The sequence below is a fragment of the Lithobates pipiens genome, unplaced genomic scaffold (genome assembly GCF_037356315.1).
Source record: "Lithobates pipiens isolate NorthernLeopardFrog02 unplaced genomic scaffold, aLitPip1_a1.2 Scaffold_18, whole genome shotgun sequence".
Classification (NCBI taxonomy): Eukaryota; Metazoa; Chordata; class Amphibia; order Anura; family Ranidae; genus Lithobates; species Lithobates pipiens.
The window spans coordinates 39,388,009-39,410,569 of record NW_027507758.1 but is presented as its reverse complement, the minus strand read 5'-3'; the positions used below and the strand labels follow the sequence as shown (position 1 = coordinate 39,410,569).

Sequence of the window (22,561 nt, the reverse complement as noted above, 5' to 3'; positions counted from 1 at the left end):
GTCCCCCAATGGGGCACCTAAAAATAAAAAATTAAAAATAATTAAAAAAAACACTGATGCCAGTGGTGGAACTACAGGGCTCACAAACGTCATACCTGTGACCACGCCCTGGAGTTCCACCACCGGACTCAGGGGGAAGGGCCCTGGCTGGGGATCAGGGGGGCCCTTCATGGTTTACAATTGGGTGTAGAGATGAAGTTGGCCTTGAGTACTATTAAGGGCCAAGTCTCAGCCTTATCGATTTTATTTCAAAGACCGATTGCTACGCATTCTTTAGTCTGGGGTTTCATGCAAGGGGTGATGCGGATTAATCCGCCAGTATAATCACCTTTGAGCCCTTGGGACTTGGCTGTTTTTGTAACACTGACAAAACTAAGTTCATTTAAACCGGATACAGCATATTCCCTTAGTCCTTCTGACAAGGAAGCTGGTATTTTTGGTTGCTATATCCTCAGCTGGCTGCTCTTTTGTGTAAAGAGACATATTTGATTATTCATGAGGACAGAGAGGTGTTACGCCCTCGTCCAGACTTTTTTTTTACCAAAAGTGGTTTCAGGTTTTTACCTGAACCAAGATATTGTCCTGCCATTGTTTTTTTTTTCCAAAACCATGTTTCAGGGAAGAGAAGTCACTACATTGTCTTGATGTGGTGAGAGCAGTGAAAATCTATTTAAAGACAACTGCTCAGATTCTTAAGACTGATGTCTTATTTATTATGCCAGAGGGTCCTAAGAAAGGACAGGCAGCGTTGAAATCCACTGTCGCTAAGTGGATTCAACAGGGGATAGTTCAAACTTATGATTTAAGGGGTAAAATTCCTCGGTTTCAAGTTAAGGCGCACACTACCAGGGCAGTTGGTGCTTCTTGGGCAGTGTGTCACCAGGCCTCCATGGCTCAGATCTGTAAGGTTGCAACTTGGTCTTCAGTGCATACATTCACAAAATTTTATTAGATGGATGTAAGGAGGTATGAGGCCATCTCCTTCGGGGGCAGTGTGCTGCAGGCAGCAGTATAAGCCCTCAAGTCTGGGGGTACTCCTGTGGGTTATCTCTCCCTCCCCTCACATAGCACTGCTACGAGACATCCCATTAAGTTAATAACTATGGCTCTGTGTCCCATGATGTACGATAAAGAAAAAAAATTACAGCTTACCTGTAAAATCCTTTTCTTGGAGTACATCATGGCACACAGAGGTCCCTCCCCTCTTTTGGGATTTAAGTATATTGCTTTGCTACAAAAACTGATGTGCCCCTGGAAGGAGGAGGGGTTACATAGGGAGTAAACTTCCTTGATTGGGTATACCAGTGTTAACACCTGAAGGTGGCCCATAACCCATTAATTAATTAGGCTCTGTGTCCCATGATGTACTCCAAGAAAAGAATTTTACAGGTAAGCTGTAATAAAAATCCTATCTTTTCCCCCTTAACCCCTTTCTTCCACCTTTCTTTTCCTACCTCTTACTCTATTATTATTATTATTATTATTATTATTATTAAAGGTTAAAATTGCAATGAGACCTGGACAACATGTCCCCTTAGTTTGTTGAGCTTGATGAGAACTTCAACGTTACACTGCCATAGAATCGGCTACCAGAGGGGCAGTACCCCCCTCCCCCGGCGTGGGACCTGAGCTGGACGGTGTCTGGGTCAACACGCGCTCCCTCACCTGTTGAGGCTAATAAAGGGCGGGGGGCAGAGACTGTATATGGCAACCTGCCCTATGGGCCACTACGCAGCTGACTCTTGAAGCCCAGAGCCTACCATAGACAACAGGCTGATGACAGCACAGGGGACATATATACCCTCTACTCAAGAGAGACCCCCCTCATACTATACCTGTTTTTATTAATACATGTTACCTTCTCTTTCTCCTCTTATGTTCTAATGAAACTAAACATCTGTGTCACCATTACAGTTCTACTGCAAATGTATGTATTGACTGAACTCAATGAACAAAGTTTTTCTAAAAAACAAAACAAAACAAAAAAAAAACCTGCGCTGCTCTGACTCATAAAAATCCGAATCGCAATATCTGTACCTTATTTTGTGTCTGTCTCAACCTTGTGAAAGTCTCTGGTTCGTGGGTGTGTCCAAGGGCTGGAACTTGGGAGTTGTGACAAAACTGACTCTCACCCCACCTGTACACACAGTAGGTAGCGTGGCTTGGCATCGATCACAGGTTAGGAGGCGTGGTGACGCAATTTTTTTTTTTTTTTTCCATTAACACAGTGGGGAGAATTTGAGCTGATAGGCTGCTCTTTTCACAGGAAGACTAAGGACAAGGGAGTTGTCCTTGCATGCTGTACTTCCCAAACTGGTCATTTTGCAATAATTTTTTGGGTTTACAAGGACTTTAAAGGATAAGTTCATCTTTGTGAACATGTTACATGTTCCACTCCATTTTATTTTTAGGGTAAAATATGTAACATGTTCCCGCTTCCATAGCATCTCCGCGATTTCCCCCGCTGTCACCATTTGATCGCCCTAACATCTATGTCATTCATTCAGAATTCTGCGCATAAATGAACTACAAGTACCGGCAGCCTTTGCGGCTGATGATGTTTAGATCTCAATGAACTACCAGAGCGCTCTATGCCGTGGGATTCTTCCTGTCATTGTGTAACTGCCTGCTCATACAAGGTAAGGGCAGACCGCTTACACTGACAGTCTGCAGGAGCCCGGTATCATGGGTTCAATGCTTTCCAGGCACCTACAAAAAAGAAATTGTAAATGCACATTTTACCTGAGAAAGAAAAAAAAAAGTCAGCTTATCTTTAAATGACTGGCATGGTACCACTGGATTGGGGTAAAGCAGATGTGGTGCCTATGTTTAACCATGTCAGCCCTGAAAGGATTTACCCCCTTAACCACTTCAGCCCTCGGAAGGATTTACCTCCTTCCTGACCAGAGCACTTTTTGCGATTTGGCACTGCGTCACTTTAACTGACAATTGCGCGGTCGTGCGGCATTACACCCAAACAAAATAGACGTCCTTTTTTCTTTTTCTCACAAATATAGCTTTCTTTTGGTGGTATTTGATCAGCCCCGCGGTTTTTATTTTTTACTTTTTGCTATAATAAATATCCCCCAAAAATATATTTAAAAAAAACAATTTTTTCCTCAATTTAGGCCGATACGTATTCTTCTACATATTTTTGGTAAAAAAAATTCCCAATTAGCGATTATTGATTGGTTTGCACAAACGTTAAAGCGTTTACAAAATAGGGGATAGTTTTATGGCATTTTTATTAATAATTTTTATTTCTTTTTTAAAATCAGCGATCAGGGATTTTTATCGTGACTCTGATATGGCGGACACAGCGCACACTTTTGGGACAATTGTCATTTATACAGCAATCAGTGCTATACAAATGCACTGATTCCTGTGTAAGGCTGGGTTCACACTGCTGCGGTGATGAGATCGGATGTGATTCGCACCGCACTGCAGTGCAAATCACATCCGATCTCTTGTGCGATGCGAGTTCAGCCATACAGATAGTATGGCTGAATTCGCATCGCACCCGCCCCAAACTCACACAGGACCCTTTTTTTGGTCCGCAGCAGAATCGGATCGCATGGGTGTTCACACCATGCGATCCCGATTCCTGTCCGAGTTTGCAGATCGCACTGCGATATGCGAACTGATCTGGGGGTGTCATTAACTTTTCACTGACACTCCCAGCGGTTCGCATAGGGCAGTGTGAACTGCCGCCGGGAGGCATGCGATGCGGGAACCCGCCACGGATTTGCGGCGTTCCCGCATCGCTGCAATGTGAACCCAGCGTAAATGACACTGGCAGTGAAGGGGTTAACCACTAGGTGGCAGCGTAGGGGTTAAGTGTGTCCTAGGGGCGTGTTGCTAATGGTGGGGGGAGTGCTGTATCTAATGCACGGACCGACGTACAGGTACGTTGGTTCGCGCAGCCGGGCCGCCCTGCCACAGTATATATGCGGTGGGTGGTCCGGAAGAGGTTAATGAGGAATCCAAGACTTTACCAAGTAACTACATACCTGTTAGTTTACCATCTGTAGTTGGGAAGACACTTGAGAGTTTGATAAAGGCATAGAAGAGGTTTTGCTAGAACACAATATTCAAAGCGATTATCAGCATGGATTTACAAAAGACTGAAGTTGTAAATTTATATGTTTTTTTTTTTCTTTTTTTATGATGAAGTAAGAAAAAAACTTAGGAAAGGTTGTCTGTGAATATAGTATACTTAGATTTTGCAAAATTGTTTGACGCAGTTCCCCACACAAGGATTTTAAAATTCAGTTTGTAAATGCATTAAAAACCATATTCAAGAGTAGAGCTTAAAAGGATTGTAAATGATCACCTTGTAAAAACAACCCATCCAGTTTAAAATAGAAATGAAAAGCAAAATATTTTGTGTATAGATAATAAAAGAAAATTATAAATACATATATATAAAAATTATTTTCCCTTTTTTTATAAGTGATCACATTCCCTCTGTTCCTACTGTTCTCAGCTGCATAAGAGCTGGGGGCAGGAGAGACAGCAGCACACTAAGCTGCATTCACACCTGAGCATTTCAAAGTTGCACTTTTTTTTTACCACAATTTTGCTGCGATTTTGTACAGGTCACCAATGTAAAAGGCAGAAAAATGCCTGTAATCTGCCCCAAAGAAGCTCTTGTTCTTTTTTTGGAGCTCAGGGTGTGTAGGCATTTTGCTTCAGGTGACAAAACGCTCAGATGTGAACAGGTACCATTTAAAATGAATGCGATTTTGCTTGTTGGGCGTTTTCCGGGTGTTTTATGAGCTGAAAATGCTCAGGTGTGAATGCAGCCTAAGCTTCCCAGTGATTGGGTGTGCAGGGGAAGGGGGGTGGAGCTTATTGACATGCAGACACTGTAGAAGCTTATCATATTGCATCTTTATCAGCATTCCATCGTCAACATAGCCAGACATATATGGCAACAAATGTAATTGAAACCCATTACCCTTTACCCACAACACAAAGTGGATATTTGAAAAAAAATTCACAGTAAAAAAAACAACATAAACAGTAAAGAGTCCTATTCACAAAGTTTTGTATTTCTCTATCCCCCTTTACAGTAAAACATTTTGGCAGGAAATTTGAATTACAGTTTAATCATCTAACCCAAAACATTTATTTTTCCAACTTAAATCCTTATCAAAGTAAATAACACTCATGGGATAGAGCGGGTTCAGGCAAAAATAAAATTTACTTCATTCCCGCCTCCCTAATTGCTTTAGAAAAAATATAATCCTTTCCCTCGGAAGCAGATAACTCCCATCTTTTAAGTAAAACTTCCACTTATTCATTCTTCTGTGTATCTGGAATAATGAAACCTATTTTAATAAGATATTTGTTGCTGGGCAATGGTTCTTAATGTGATTGCAAACCTTGTAAAACAACCCATTCCGTTAAAAACAGAAATGAAAGGCAAAACATTTTTGTATAGATATTTAAAAACATTATAAATGCCTTTCCCCTCTTTTTTTTTTTTTTTTTTTTTATAAGTGATCACATTACCTCTGTTCTCAGCTGCATAAGAGCTGGGGGAGGAGAAGCTGCAGCACACTGATGTTCCCAGTGACCGGCTGTGCAGGAGGGGTGTGTCAGGACAAGTCTGATCATTGGAGGAGAGCAGGATAAGTTCCCAGCATAGCTAGAAAACTGACCACGATGTGTTCTTCTACTTAGTGTGGTCAGTTTTCAATAGGAAAGCAGATGGACTTGCAGGAACACAAGGCATTTCACACAAAGGAAGCAATACAACAAGGACGGGATACTTTTTCATATAAGTACATGGTACAGCAGACACACAAAAATGAAGTGCCGTCATTTCCCTAACATCCCTAGTCCGTAACTTCAGGCTTGTGGCTGCCCCAGCATACCTGCATAGGAAAGAGTCAATTCTTATTAGAGTCCATGAGTGGTATCTTCAGGAAGAACAGCAAGTTCCAGCAATCCTCCTGGCAGTGGAAACTTCGACCTCGGCAAGTCACTTAGAATCCAGACTCCGGCAGGGGCAGCAAGAAACCCCCTAGACTGCCCTGGAGTACAGGCCTCCATCCCTTTTTTATAGCACACAGGACCAGAGAGTCGGCCCAGGAAAAATCCACAAGGAAAGATGCAGGGAACGATTATCGCCCAACTTCCTGGCTGGGGCAGCGTTAACCCCTAACTGCCTACAAGCTGCAGGTTTAGAGTTCTTATAATGCAAAGTTTTACTTATTTTTCTTTTGGTTGAATTCAATGGAGAGGTCTTTTTATTTCAATCTGACTAAATATGTAACTACAGATTTCAAGGCATGAGCATATTGCTGTTTTCTCTTGTAGACATCTACACTGGAGGACCTGCTCTCTCCCGGAGACACTGACATAATTCAGCTTGATGGGACAGGAGATACTTCCTCTGAGGAAGAACTTGGAACTGTCAGGGATGTTGATGAAAATGAGTTTCTTGGCATCATTGACACAGAAGACCTTAAAGCTCTGGAAGAGGAAGATTCTGGCTCAAATAACTCCACTAGCAGTAGCAGTGATGATGAGGATCCTGAGATTGACATAATTGAAGAGGTAGATTCCTTATTTTTTTCTCTTATTGCTTAAAAAAAAAAAAAAAAAAAAATTGTAAATCATTGATAACAGTGACTATTATTTAGCTTTTAGCTTTAGTTTTTGTGACTTGAATTTTTTTTTTTTTTTTTATTCTCCGAAAATATCGCTGATAAAATGAAACAAACTTAAGACCTTGCCACATACTATTTTATAAACAGAGTCTGCTATCCTTTATGTTATATTTTATATACTCTTTGCATATTCTATAGATAAACTAAACCTGAACAGCAGGGAGCTGTGCATAGCAGGAGATCTACCGCTGAAAAGTATATCACTATTTGGGGACAGGTAGAAAATAAACCAGGCATATTTACTGGTAGGTATGGGCGAACGGTTCAGCCCGAGCATAAGTTCAGGCTGAACTTTGGTTGTTCGGCGAATAACGAACAATATGCAGTGTTTGCGTCAAACTCAAAAGCTGTGGAACCCCATTAAAGTCTATGGGGCACTAACATGAAAAACTAAAAGTGCTAATTTTAAAGGTTTATATGCAAGTTATTGTCATAAAAATTGTTTGGGGACCCGGGTCCTGCCCCAGGGGGCTGCCGTTTTTTCAGGAGCAGTGATTTTATTAATGCTTAAAGTGAAACCATAAGAATGAAATATTCCTTTAAATATGATGCCTGGGGGGGGGGGGGGGGGGGTCTCTATAGTATGCCTGTAAACTGGCACATTTTTTCTCCAGTCATCTTCCAGGACGGCACACCTGAGAGAGATGACTGGTCCACCTGACAGGAAACACAATCAACAACAAATTTAAAAGTCCCCACCCCTCCCTCAGACCCTCAGTTCTTGATTGTGTTTCCCACAGGATGGCAGCGAAACCAAGTTTCTTTCTAAAGTTTTTTCTTTGGGGTCTGGGACCCCGTGTTTTTTTCGTGAGGTTCCTTTCCTGGGACTTAAACAGACAGGGTCTGTGGTGCTCCCTTGTATACCCCCAGGAGAAATCTTGGGGGGTATTCCTCACTCAAGGTCTCCTTAGGGAGCCTTGTATGAGCCTCGTGGGACAGGGGAGTTGTCCCAGTAGGCTATTCCCCTGTTGTCTTGGCTTACCTGCACTTTCGTTGGTGGAGTGGTGAGGTGATGCCTTTTCCCTATGCGGAACACGGTTGGCGTGCGTTCCAACGCCACAGCGCATGTCCGGAAGTCCAGGGGCGTCACTTCCGGGTATCGAGTTCCGGAGTGGGACGGCTGGACGCACCGGCGTGCGTTCCACCCTCAGTGCGCAGGACCGGAAGAGGCCGTACGTCATTTCCGGGCGGCGGACCTCCTTAAGATGGCGCCGATCGGCGCGTTTTTCAAATAGAACGGGGGTGCTGTGATACACCCTGTCTCCTCGCACGGCAAGACGCTTTCCCGGCACTTGGAAAAAAGAGACAACAAGGGGACGCTCGAGACCTGATCCAGCGATCCTGCAGGGCAGCAAATCGCCATGGAAGAGGAAGGTCCGTCTGAGCAGACAGTCGTTGAGGTCACCACTGGGGGTGAGTGATCCAACTTTATTTAGGGGCAGGGTTCTCTGGGAAGAGCTCCTGTCCCCCTTTTAGGACTTGTGTAGCTAAATTGTCTATTTTTTGACTATTCCCAGGGACCGAAAGCTCTGCCCAGGGGTCAGCTGCTAGGTCTAAGGGGAAGGTTACTTCAAAGTCCAGACGTTGTGGTTATTGTAACTCTAAGTTAGCACCAGACCACTCCAAACCTTTCTGCGATCGTTGTATCATCAAACTCGCAGGCAAGGAGACCGCTCAGGTCGTGAAAGAATGTAGGGCCTTACAAGCAGAAATGTTGGCTACCCTTCAATCTTTTCAATCCACCCTTGTGAAGGGTTTGGAGGAAGTACCATCAGAGAGAGAGACTTCTCAGTTACGGGAAAACTTTTCCACATCTTATGCGGAAAGTTCCCAGGGCCAAGTTTCCCTATTATTGGAGGTGGAGGAAGGCCAGGTCCCAGATTGTAGTTCTGGAGAGGAAGATTCAGACCAAGATAGCCAGGGGGAGGCTAAGCTTGGGGGTTTTTTGTTCTCGAGTGAGGACATGGAAGGTTTATTAAAAGCCATTTACACCTCAGAAGATATTCAGGTTCCCTCTGCTCAAGTCTCAGCTCAGGATAGAGTATATAGAGGTTTAGGAAGGTTACAGTCCAGAACCTTTCCCATCCACCAGTCTCTGAAGGAGATAATCCTCAGAGAATGGAAGGAACCTGAACGCAAGCTTCTCAAACTGAAAGCTTGGAAAAGGAGGTGTCCCTTTAAAGATGAGGAGGAGGAAAAATTTTTTAAAGCTCCTCGCTTGGATGCAGCCTTAGCGCAGGTATCTAAGAGGTCCGATTTATCCTTTGAAGATTCCGGAAATATCCAGGATCAGATGGATAGAAAGTCGGAAACTTTACTCAAAAGAGCCTGGGAGGCGAATGCGGCAGCAATGGCGCCTGCCCTAGCTTCCGCCTGTGTAGCCAGAAATGCTGATACCTGGCTTGGCAAATTAATGGATCATGTTTCCCGCTGTAGGGAGGCTAAAGAGATCGTAGACTCGCTGGAGGTAATCAGTCGAGCAGTAGCATATGTGGCAGATGCAGCAGTAGAGACTGTTAGGACCACAGCTAAAGCAGCAGCACTTTTGAACTCTGCCAGGAGAGCTCTATGGGTCAAGACCTGGGATGGGGATTTTACTTCCAAGTCTCGCCTATGCGGCATCCCCTTTGAGGGTTCCTTGCTGTTTGGTTCAGGCCTAGATCAGGTTTTGTCTCGATCTACGGAGAAAGGCAAGAAATTTCCTGTAAGGCCCAAGAAGGAAAGGGGTAAGAAATTTTTTCGAGGCCCCTATTCAAAGACCCATCATAAGGGGAAAGCTGAACAAAGGAGGAAATGGAACTTGGGAAAAGGAAAAGAAAAAAGTGCAATTCTTTTCTCCAGCTCCGGAGCCTCTCAGAAAGAAGGCAAATGACGCCACCGTAAAGGTAGGCGCAAGACTCAGCGATTTCCTTCCACAGTGGGAAAGGATTACGCAGAGTCCGTACATTTTAAACCTTTTAGAAGTGGGGTACAGACTGGAATTTCAGACTCATCCCCCACAGGAATTTCTGGTTACTTTTCCTCCCAGGGACCCAACCAAGGCAGAAGGGTTACTGAAAAATCTAAAGGAGCTAGCAGAGCAAAGGGTTATTACTCCAGTACCAACCAATCAGCTTACCCAGGGTTTTTACTCACACGTATTTGTGGTTCCAAAACCCTCAGGGAAATTTCGGTTGATAATAAATTTGAGAAGACTCAACCGTTACCTGCTTCACAAAAGATTCAGGATGGAGAGTATATACTCAGTAAGAAAGCATCTGCAGAGAGGAGTCTTTATGGTCACCCTGGACCTAAAAGACGCTTATCTACACGTACCCATTGCTCCCGAACACCAGAAGTACCTACGCTTCGCAGTTTGCATACAGCAGAGGATACAACACTGGCAGTTCAGGGCTCTTCCCTTTGGGCTGGCGGCAAGTCCAAGGATATTCACAAAGGTGTTAGCCGAAGTAGTAGCATACCTACACCTGCAGGGGATAGGGTTAATACCCTATCTGGACGACTTGCTGATCTACAGTGTGGACCAGAGGCAAGCAGTAATAGACAGAGACATCGTGTTAGAAACTCTGGAGACTTTGGGCTGGATGGTCAGTCGGGAGAAGTCCTCACTGACTCCATCTCAGTCCAAAATATACCTAGGTTACCTGATAGACTCGCAGGCACAGAAGGTATTCTTACCAACAGAGAAGGTAACGAAGGTCCAGAATGCGGTTGTCACCCTTCTCGAAAGAGGAGAAGCCTCTCTGAGATGTATAATGAGACTGCTGGGTCTCATGACGGCCTGCATTCCGGCAGTAACTTGGGCACAACTCCATTCTCGGGAGCTTCAGGCTTTTCTACTTGCCTCATGGGGAGGAAAAAGAGAAACATTAGAGAACAGAGTAGCCATCACAGAGGAGGTATCTCGTTCTCTGCGGTGGTGGCTCGACCCACAGAATTTGTTGAATGGTCGCCCCTGGTCTCAGGTAAACCCTTTGGTCTTAACCACGGACGCCAGCGCTTGGGGTTGGGGGGCTCATCTGGGAGACCGATATACCCAGGGGTCCTGGAACCACAGCCAAGCCAGGGAGTCTTCCAACTTCAGGGAGCTTCTGGCAGTAGGCAAAGCCCTAGACTATTTCCGAGAGGAACTGCAGGACAAGGAGGTTCAGGTCCTCTCGGACAACCTGGTTACAGTGGCATACCTAAACCACCAAGGGGGGACAAGGTCAGACAAGCTAAGACGGTTAGCACAACAGATCCTTGTGAAAGCAGAAAAGAGGGTACTTTCACTGTCAGCGATTCATATAAAGGGCTCACTTAATCTGCAAGCAGATTTTCTAAGCAGACAGCCCATCCTTCAAGGGGAATGGGGATTGAACAAAGAGATCTTCTTCCTGGTGTGCAGAAATTTTGGCAAACCAGAAATAGATTTGTTCGCTTCCCGGGAGAATACGAAGGTTCTCAGGTTTTTCTCCCTTTACAAGGATCAAGAAGCAGAAGGGATAGACGCTCTTGTACAAGTGTGGGATTTCAGGCTGGCTTATGCCTTTCCCCCATTGGTTCTCCTTCCCAGAGTACTACAGAAATTAACCTACTCGGAGTCAGACCTGATACTGATAGCACCCTGGTGGCCCAAGAGAGTTTGGTTTCCCACCATTCAGAGTCTCGCGATAGCTCCCCCACTGCGTCTGCCGGTGCAACGAGACCTACTCAGTCAGGGTCCAATCCTTCACCCCGACCCGGGTCGTCTCTCTCTGACAGCATGGCTATTGAGAGGGAAATACTCAGAGACAGGGGCTGTTCGGAAAAAGTGATAGATACTCTTCTCCTCAGTAGGAAAGGCGTCACCAGAAAAATTTATGCAAAGGTCTGGAAAGTCTTCTCCCACTGGCTACAGTCTAAGGAGGGGGCTCTCCAGATGATACCTACCATCCTAGACTTCCTTCAGGAGGGGGTGGACCAGGGTTTGGCAGTTAGCACCCTAAAGGTCCAGGTGGCAGCCCTGTCCGTGTTTTTTGATAGGAAGCTAGGACAGGTGCCGCTAATAAAAAGATTTTTGTCAGCCAGGGAAAGGGTAGTTCCAGTTAGGTCGGTCAGTTGCCCTCCATGGGATCTGTCCCTGGTTTTAGATGCCCTAACAAGGGGGCCTTTTGAGCCGGTGGCTCAAATTTCGGTTAAACTCTTGTCATTTAAGTTGGCCTTCCTCCTGGCTATCACTACGGCCAGGAGGGTGAGTGATATACAGGCTCTGTCGATTAAAGAGCCGTTTTTGCGCATCCTAGAGGATAGGGTAATCCTCACTCAGGATCCTCTTTATTTGCCAAAGGTGGCTTCATTATTTCACAGAACACAGGAGATTATTCTCCCGTCTTTTTGCCAGAACCCTAAGAATAAGGAAGAGGAAAGATTTCATTTCTTAGATGTCAGGCGTTGTCTCCTAGTCTATTTAGAAAGGGTGAAAGACTTTAGGAGATCCAGTCATTTATTGGTCACTTTTTCAGGGAAGAAAAAGGGTCTTCAAGCATCTAAGTCTACGATAGCTAGATGGGTTAGACAAACCATATCCATCGCTTATAGACAGGCAGGTAAACCAGTACCAACCCGCCTTAAGGCGCATTCAGCCAGATCCCTAGCGACCTCCTGGGCAGAGAGGGCAGGCGCCTCAATCGACCAGATCTGCAAAGCAGCAACATGGACGAGCCATAGAACATTTCTGAGGCACTACAGAGTGGAGCTGTTGTCCCCTCAGGATTTGGCATTTGGCAGGAAGGTCCTACAAGCGGTTGTCCCGCCCTAAAGGTAGGCCTGAACTTCTTGCTTATCCTCTCAGGTGTGCCGTCCTGGAAGATGACTGGAGAAAATGACCAGTTACACTTACCGGTAACGTCTTTTCTAGGAAATCTTCCAGGACGGCAGGCCTACTCCCTACCCTTGTTTTATTGGTGTGATGTATTAATTCTTCACAGAATGTTCCCTCTGACACTGGTGTGGGATTTTCTTTACCATAACTGAGGGTCTGAGGGAGGGGTGGGGACTTTTAAATTTGTTGTTGATTGTGTTTCCTGTCAGGTGGACCAGTCATCTCTCTCAGGTGTGCCGTCCTGGAAGATTTCCTAGAAAAGACGTTACCGGTAAGTGTAACTGGTCATTTTTCCATGTTTGGAACAGTACCACAACAAAATTACAAAATTACATTTCTAAAGGGAAAAAAAGTAATTTAAAACTGCTCGCGGCTGTAATGAATTGTCAGGTCCCGGCAGTATAGATACAACTCGTTAAAAAATGCCATGGGTCCCCCCCTATTAAATTAAAAAAACAAATGTGTGAGGGTCGCCCCAAAATCCATACCAGGCCCTTCAGGTCTGGTATGGATTTTATGGGGAACCCTGTGCCAAAATTAAAAAAAGGACGAAGGGGTCCCCCCAAAATCCATACCACACCATTATCTGAGCAGGCAACCTGGCAGGCCGCGGCAAAAGGGGGGGGGCAAGGGAGCGGGCCTGGTATAGATTTTAGGAGGACCCCTATGCAATTTAAAAAAAAAATTGCACAGGGTTCCCCTTAATATCCATACGCGAAGGGCCTGGTATTGATTTTGGGGGGACCCCCAAGCAATTTTTATATTTTTTACATTTTGGTTTTGGGTTCCCCTTAATATTCATAACAGACCCAAAGGGCCTGGTAATGGACTTGAGGGGGGGGGGGGACTCATGTCGTCTTTTTTTTTTTTTCAATGATTTTCATCTATATTGCCGAGACCTGACCATTCATTACAGCCGCGAGCAGTTTTAAATGACTTTTTTTCCTTTAGAAATGTAATTTTGCTGCAGTATCGTTCTAAACATGGGAAAACTGTGCCAACAGGCATACTATGGACACCCCACAGACACGATATTTAAAGGAATATTTCATTTTTATTGTTTTCCTTTAATCATTATTAAAATCACTGCTCCCGAAAAAAAAGGGCCATTTTTAAAACTTTTTTTTGCAGTGATACATGACCCCTGGGGCAGGACCCGGGTCCCCAAACACTTTTTATGACAATAACTTATATTAGTTATATATATATATATATATATAAGCCTTTAAAATTAGCACTCTTGATTTTTAATGTTCGTGCCCTATAGACTATGGTGTTCATGTGTTCGTCCGAATTTTTTGCCTGTTTGCAAGTTCTGGTGCGAACTGAACCTGGGGGTGTTTGGCTCTTCCTTATTCACTGGTAGTTATATTTATATCTGTTAGAAAAGTACTAATTTTGCAGTTCTCAAATCTTCAATAGTTATGCAGCTTTTGCAAAATCATTCCAACCAGGGACTGGACAAAATTGTATTGGAAGTACAAACACACATCTTTCTTGAGGCCACGAAGGTGAATACATATGAGGGGATAATCACACAGTTCTGGGATACAGGAAATGGGGATTCTTTATTATTATTACTAAATGTTTATTAAATTGAACAAGAATGCATTGCAAAAAATATGGAACTGAGATTTCCAAAATTGGATGAGGAATAAGGGAAAATTTACTATAAGTACACAATGATATACCATAGCACAGAAGCAATATACACAGCCACTTTATTGGGTACAAAAAATAAAAAATAAGTGCAGCGCTATACAAATATCAAATGTGCATATGAAGAAATTATATATAAAGTGCAATATGCTGTAAATTTTCACTGATATGATCAAACATTATTTATTATTATTGCTAATAGACATGTGCACACTGAAATATTTTGTTTCGGAATTTTGTTTTCGTCCGAAAAATACATTTATTTAGTTACTCCCGAATTTTTTTTTTTTATTATTTATTTAGTTTTTCATTAAAAATTGCATTTGTCCGAAAAATCCAAATGAATTGGGGTCGAATCTGTCATTGAAGGCTTATGGTGTCTGTCGAATGTTCAAAGAAGATTCAACGGAGCAGCTAAACTGTATGACTCCGTATAGTTTAGCTGCTCCGTCGAATCTTCTTAGAACTTTCGACAGACACCATAAGCCAAAGATTCAACGTTTGTATGTTTTTCGCTGCTTTGTCAAATCTGTCGTTCATGTTGAATGTATATAGTTCAAACAGAAAATGGACTGGTGATAGTGATCACTGATCAGACAGGTAACAAGATGGGGTATATAGATTCTAGAATATAGATTGAGATAGGGTATATAGAATCTATAATAATAAATCCCCCCCGCACAACACGGGCAGCCTCTGAGGCTATCACAACACTAGCAACACTAGTATCACTATCAGGTTCACAACACTAACACAATAGCAGCAGATTATTATGAAAAAGTTAAGTTGAACTGTAGCTTGCTTCACTATTGTTCTGCTGCTGTGCTTATGCTTAATTGCTAAATAATTTAGGTTCTCTGACAAACGGACCAGATAAGATTGACTGTCTTCTGAAATGATTCAGTGTGTGTCTCTCTCTGCTAGCAATCGTAAGTAAGTTGGCTGTACGTGTGTACTTAGTTCTAGCTATTTTACTGCTCCTCCTCTTTGGTTACAATCAGCCAATAACATTCATCATCATCATTATTTTTATTTTACTTCCCCCACCTAATTCCAGCAGCGATCTTTTCTCTCTCTGTCGAATCTTTTCTCTCTCTGTCGAATCTTTTCTCTCTCTGTCGAATCTTTTCTCTCTCTGTCGAATCTTTTCTCTCTCTGTCGAATCTTTTCTCTCTCTGTCGAATCTTTTCTCTCTCTGTCGAATCTTTTCTCTCTCTGTCGAATCTTTTGTCTCTCTCTGTTGAATCTTTTGTCTCTCTGTCGAATCTTTTCTGTCTATGTCGAATCTTTTATGTCTATGTAGAATAATCTTGGACTAATAGTTAAGGTTAGGCACATTCAACCAGAGGTTCGATAGACACAGATTGTTATTGTCAGCTTCACGTCGAATTTCCTATCTATATCGAACTGTTGTCACAAAGAAAACAAAAATAAAGCATTTATTTATGTCGGATCTTTTGTTTTTTCGGATTCTGCACTTTCGTTATTGTTTGTTAAAACGATAACGAAAATACCTGAAATTCGGACAAAAATGCATTCAGACAAAAACGAATGCACATGTCTAATAGCTAACGATAAAGTGCAATTTGCTCCATAGTCCACACAGTGTCCTTATGAATTCCAATGAATAGTGCAAAAAAAATTAGTCCATTTGGTGATTTGTGATACTACTGTAAATGAAGGAAATATCTTCACATTAATCCACCTCTGTGCATATACAGATATCCCTGTGTCACCGCCACTAGTTGTTCCCTCATCTTATAGGCGTATTATAGGCTTAGATCACAATCCACTCGCATCGCCCACATGCAAGGTAGCAAAGCTAGTTTTGTTCCAGCACTTGTGGATACAAACGTTAAGGCTTGTTTTAATCAGAAAAATGTGAGTGAAACTTGTTTTATGCTTTATTTAAAAAAATACTTTCTAAAAACTGTAAAGAATTTTTGTAAGCTTTTTCACCTTGCATGTGGGAGATGTGAGTGGAGACCAATGGTAAATCATAAGGAAGGAGTACACCTTGTGATGTGAGATGCCTGAGTAAACGGACGAGTTATAAGAAGGAGGAAAATTTAGAGGCCAATCAGAGGATTGTGATCTAAGGCGCAGTTATTAAGCCTATAATAAGGGGAGGACACAACTGGTCATGTTGACACGAAGATATCTGTATATGCATAGAGGTGGATTATTGTGAAGATATTTCCTTCATTTATAGTGATATCACAAATCAAATGTGGAATATGGAGCACATTGCACTTTATCGTTAGCTTTATGGCATAATTTTTTTGATCATATCAGTGAAAATGTACAGCATACTGTGTGTGTGTGTGTATGTGTGTGTATATGTATATATATATATATATATATATATATATATATATATATATATATATATATATATATATATATATATATATATATATATATATATATATATATAGTGTGTGTATATATCTGGTTAAAATTTTCATGTTCGATTCATCTATTTTTTTTATTTTATTTTTTTATCGATTAATCGACTAATTTAGATCAATTATAATGCACATACAGATCTAACTATTTTTAGCTGATCTCCTTGCATTGCAACTCTGCATTAGTCAGTGGTAAATGTGGTATACACTATATACAATTACCCGACAGTTTCCACAGTCCATGACTTAACTTCACAGTTCACACAAATACGTTTTAAATTCAAACTGTAGCACTGACGTAAGTCATTTTTTTTCCACAGTAGTGTGACAATCACTCCACATCCAGTCTAACTAATGACTCTCACCTTATGGCATGGACCCCTGTGCAAACAGGTCATCATGCTAGCGGGTATCAAAAGGGTTAAAATACGGACCATAGACTTCTCTCACGTCTCCTTAGATCTCAGCAAGGATGCCAGGTCATGGGTAGAAAGAAAAATGAACGATTAATCGAGGAATTAATCTTCAATTTCCACAGCCCTAATATATATATATATATATTAATTTTATCATATGCACATTGGAAATTTTGTATATCGCTGCACCTATTTTTAATTATTTTGTACTACTGCATATTTGGAAGAGTATAAGTGCCGGAAGGTTTTATTAAAATTTTCACTTTATTAGGTACACCTGTTCAATTTCTGGGTAACTTCACAAATTTTCTAATCAGCCAAGCTCATGGCAGCAACTCAATGCATTTAGAGCCCTTTCACACCACACCGCCTAGGGCATCAGTGGTAAAGCAGCGCTATTTTTAGCACCGCTTTACCATTGTTTTAGCGCCGCTATTCGGCCGCTAGAAGTTGCTTCACTCCAGGGCTTTCACAATGGAGTGAATGGAGCAGCTGTTTTAGGGCATTTTGCAGGCGCTATTTTTAACGCTATAGCGCCTGCAAAACGCCCTCAGTGTGAAAGGGGTCTTAGGCATTTAGATGTGTTGTAGACAACTTGCTGAAATTCAAACCAAGCATCAGACTTAAGAAAAAAGTGGGTTTAAATGACTTTGAACATGGTATGGTTGTTGATGCCAGATGGGCTGTTCTGAGTATTTCAAAAACTGCTGAACTTCTGGGATTTTCATGCACAACCATCTATAGGGCTTACAGAGACTGGTCTGAAAAATAGAAAATATCCAGTGAGTAACAGTTGTGTGGGGGGGAAATGCTTTGTTGTCAGAGGTGAATGAGCAGACTAGCTCAAGATGATATGCACCTAACTCAAACAACCACTCGTTTACAACCAAGGTATACAGAATACCATCTCTGAATGCACAACACATCAAACCTTGAAGAAGATGGGCTACAGGAGCAGAAGACCACACCGGGTGGCACTCCTGTCAGCTAAGAAAGTAAACTGAGGCTCACCAAAATTGGACAACAGAAGATTGGAAAAAATATTGCCTGGTCTGAGTCTCGATTTCAGCTGCGACATTCAGATGGTAGGGTCAGAATTTGTCGAGTGCACTAGTGGGAAATTCACGAAACCAGAAGAAGTGGCAACCTAATGTAGAGAATGTGCAGATAATCTGTGCCCATGCATACATTGGAACAGTAGATAAACTGGTTACATCTAGTGTTTCCGGTTAAGTCAACTGAAAGGTGCCACTTTAAAGTAAATCAAAGAAAATGGTTCATAAACACCCCCCCAAGGCAATATCTACATTTGGATTCGTAGTTAAAAATAATCTGATGCAAGTATCAAGATGCCAAATTCCAGAATGAAACCAAACCTAAACGTATTTCAATTGTTACACTTAACACCCAAAATATACAATACTTTATGGCTCTTTTGGCCACTTCATCATGATTGGTGTAAAAAAGCAAAAATCTGTCTCCTCCTGTGCAGTTTGTAAGCATGTGACCCATTTGAGAAAATTTTATTTCACTTTCCACCCCTGTGAAACCATAACCAAAAGCAAGGGGAATGAATGCTATTGGAGTCATAGTTTGATAAAAACTTCAAACTTCCTCGCTCTACTGAACACAAAGGTGTTTGTTCCTATCTCTGTCACTATGGAGGACATCCACAGCAGTGAAAAAAAGGTTTTGGCTGGAGGTGGGCTAGATTTAGCCAATACCCTCTTGAACTGTGCCAATTCCCACAGGATTGTGGTTCTATATTTCACACTCCCTAAATGATCATGTTTCTAACTAATGTGAGCCATTTGTGCCACCAATAGAAGGGTCTTCCTGAAGGGCAGGTTCCTGCGATGTGTTCATCTTCAATGCCACTGGCGTTGCATATACTGTGCTGCAGAACAATACCAGAAAGACATGTACGTAGCTGTAGTGCAACGTAAGCGTAGGACATACATGACAGGGTGCAAGGCTTACGCAGGGGAATGGTACGAGGGGTTAAGAAAGTTACAAGGCTTACCTGATTGGAGGATGGTGTAAGAGGGGGTGGAGTAGAGTTGATGTGAAGGCATGTGAGTGTAGGAAGGTCAGCAGTCTGGAGCAGCAGGTCAGGAGGAACGTTCAGGATCAACTCCCTGGAAAAGATGAGTGGGTTAGAGCAGCTTTGGGAACAGCTTAGGTCGGCCGCAGAACAGCATGGCGCAGACTGGTTGCAAAGCCAAATTGTGGCCACCCTTCAGGGGGTAGGGAAGGGACCTTCCACAGATGGGGTACCCCCGACACGGGCAAGGAGGTCACGGCCCCCTGTGCGCCTTAGCCCTGACATTGCGCCCCGGACTCATCGCCGGCTTGGAAGCCCCAGCTGGGCCTCTTCAGGTCCTCCTGCTAAGCAGACACCCCAGTCGGCTAGTGGTGGGCCTGGGAGGAATCCCCGTCCATGGCAGAGTCCCACAGAGAGGGGGGTCACTTACCGGGTCGGGTCTCAGGCCACCTCCAGGACAGCGCGATCGGTGGTTCCCCCTGGCGATGCTCCGGTCAGGGGGGGGGGGGGGGGGGCGCTCGATGGGTGAGAGTGGGGTCCTCGGGCACCGACCTTGTCTCGGAGTCGGCCTGCCACGTGTGGGCGCCATCTTAGCCTGCGGGGGGGGGCCCAGCAGAAAGTGCAGAGCGGCAGTGGCCACGCCTCCGGGCATATTTCTGTGCCTGGGAGGGAGGGCCAGAGGAGGAGCAGCGTGCGCTCGAGCAGCACTGCGCACGCTGATGACGTCGGCGCATCCGGAAGTGAGGTCGTTGTAAACAAAGAAAATGGCGGCCGCCATGCACCTCACCAGAAAAACGGTCGGGAGTGGCCTGGGCCGTCTGGCACACCAGCGCGGAGGCCCCGAGGGGCCAGACCAGTTTGGAGGACAGCAGCATGGAAGAGGGGGAGCTGCAAGATGACGAGTGCGCACTGCCGGCGGCAGTGGGGACAGCGGCTGGAGGGCCTTCCAGGCTACAGCAGCCCAGTAAGTCATTGGGGTCTGTGGGGGGGTTAATTGCGGGGGTGGGTGGGGGGAGGCGGGGATGGGGGGAGCGGAGGGGGCGGTGAGTTATTGTTGGTATTGAAAGAGTTGCTGCGCCGCATGCAGAGCGGCTCGGAGCCGGTGCCCGCCCCGATTAACCCGTGGGTAGGGCCGCCCCCCGCGGCTCGGGTGGAGAAGGGGACAGCAGTCCCCGCCGGGCAGGGGTTGGCGGGGTGTGGGGTGGCAGCGGAGACTGAGAAGGAGGTGGAGGCGCGGAAGGACGGCGAGGGAACAAGTAGTGCTGCAGTAGAAAAAGACAAGGATACTGAGAAGATTTGCCTGGCTGATGCGGCGAGGAGTGCATTTGAAGGAGGAGGTGAGGGAGAAGATTTGGAAGGACGAGTTTGTGGAAATCTTCTCGTTGTTGCCGTTGGAGAAGTTTAATTTAGACAGGGTCAAGCCGGATGAGAGCAAAAAGGGAGAGGAGGAGGTATATGCTTATTCCACGCACGTTTGCGAATTGGCTGCAAGCGTTTGCGATTTTAGCTAGCGTGATTGGGGAAAAGGCGCCGGAGAATTGTTCGGCATTATTCTGTTACCTGGAGGCCATTAGTGAGGCGCACAGGGTTTATGGGGGCTTGGCCTGGCTCCGTTATGACGAACAGTTTCTTCAACGAAAGGCGGTGCGCCCGACCATTAGATGGGACCACAAGGACATCAGCCTGTGGATGAAGTTGATGACTTCGTCCAGGGCCCCGGGACAGTTTTTTCCAGGGGGGGCCGGCGCCGCCGCCGCCTCAGCGGGATCGTTGGCCCCAAAAAAGAAAGGGGTTTGCTGGCAATTTAATGAAGGGACGTGCAAACTTGGAAACACCTGTCGCTACAAGCACGAGTGTTCGGGATGCAGTGGAGGGCACTCCTTCGCGCGTTGTTTCAGGCACGGAAAAGGTCGTACTGGGGACTTCGCTGGAAAAAGGGATGACGCCGGTGAGGCTGGAAAGGAAGCTTCCTTTCCTAAGTAGGTATCCTGATCGTGCGGCGGCGGGGTTGTTGGAGGCTGGTTTTAGGGATGTGTTTCGGATTCCGAGTGCGTTGAGGGAGGTTCCCCCGCTGCCAAAAAATTTAAAGTCGGCTTTAATGCATGAACACGTGGTGTTAGCAAAACTGGCTAAGGAGGTGGCGCTGGGCCGGATGGCCGCCCATTTCTTATCCCTCCGATGGCTATGGTTGGGTATGGTTCCGAAGAAGGAACCGGGGCAATTCAGGATGATTCACCACCTGTCTTACCCCAGGGGCGGATCGGTAAATGATGGTATTGACCCGCAAGCTTGTGCGGTTACTTATACGTCATTTGATGTGGCGATTGCGTGGGTGAGAAAGTATGGCAGGGGGGCTCTTTTGGCGAAAACGGATGTGGAGGCGGCGTTTCGTTTGTTGCCGGTGCACCCAGGGAGTGTGCGCTTGTTGGGTTGTTGCTGGCAGGGATCTTATTTTGTTGATCGCTGCTTGCCCATGGGATGTTCTATATTCTCATGTGCACTTTTTGAGCTGTTCAGTTCGTTTTTTGAATGGGCTGTGCGGGAGACGGCGGGGGTCAACTCGATCATCCATTACCTGGATGACTTCCTGTGTGTGGGGCCGTCAGGATCCCGCGGCTGCGGGATACTGCTGGGGACATTGCGGCATTTGGCCAAACGGTTTGGGATTCAATTGGCGAAGGAGAAGACGGAAGGTCCCAGGTCGGATATAGTGTTTTGGGGAATCACGATTGATTCCATGGCCATGGAATGTAGGATGCCTGAGGAGAAGGTGGTGGCGCAGAGGCAGGAGGTGGGCGCGGCGCGAGGAAAACGGAAATTCAGGTTGAAGGAATTGCAATCGCTCCTGGGCAAATTGAATTTTGCTTGCAGAATTATGCCTATGGGGTGAATTTTTTTGCAGGAGGCTGGCGGCGGCCACAGCAGGGGTGAAGGTGCCCACTCACTTTGTGCGGTTGTCCAGAGAGTTGAGGGACGATCTGGGAGTGTGGGGGGTGTTCCTGGATGAGTTTAATGGGAGAGCGATAGTGCAGGGGGGACCGGTCAGCAATGCTGATTTGGTGTTTACTGATGCGGCAGGTTCGGCGGGTTATGGAGCTTATTGCCAGGGGCAATGGAGTTCTGAACCATGGCCGGAATCTTGGAGGGAGGCGGGGTTTTTGAAAAACCTGGCATTACTGGAGCTTTTTCCCATAGTTCTGGCTGTGGAATTGTGAGGGGACAAGCTCCAGGATAAAAAAGTGCAATTCCATTGTGACAACATGGGGGTGGTGGTGGCCATAAATAATGTTTCGGCTTCCTCCCCCCGGTGGTTAGGTTGTTAAGGAGGTTGGTGCTCAGTTGTTTACGGATTAATGCGTTTGTTTATGCGGTGCATATCCCTGGGATTGAGAATAAGTTGGCGGATGCTCTGTCTCGTTTCCAGTGGGAGGACTTTCGCAGACTGGCGCCGGACACAAACAGACGCGGGGACCCGTGCCCTCCAGAGATGTGGGGGATTGCGTTGGAATCAT

At 44.9% G+C, this 22,561-nt stretch overlaps 1 protein-coding gene across 1 annotated transcript in view; it reads left to right on the top strand.

Annotated features, from left to right (window-relative positions):
* GTF2A1L (general transcription factor IIA subunit 1 like) overlaps positions 1–22,561 on the top strand; it is a 155,020-nt gene that overhangs the window by 107,090 nt on the left and 25,369 nt on the right. Inside the window, exon 7 of the mRNA XM_077485603.1 lies at positions 6,328–6,567. Within this exon, the coding sequence (XP_077341729.1) occupies positions 6,328–6,567 (240 nt within the window). The remainder of the gene's footprint in view (positions 1–6,327; positions 6,568–22,561) is intronic.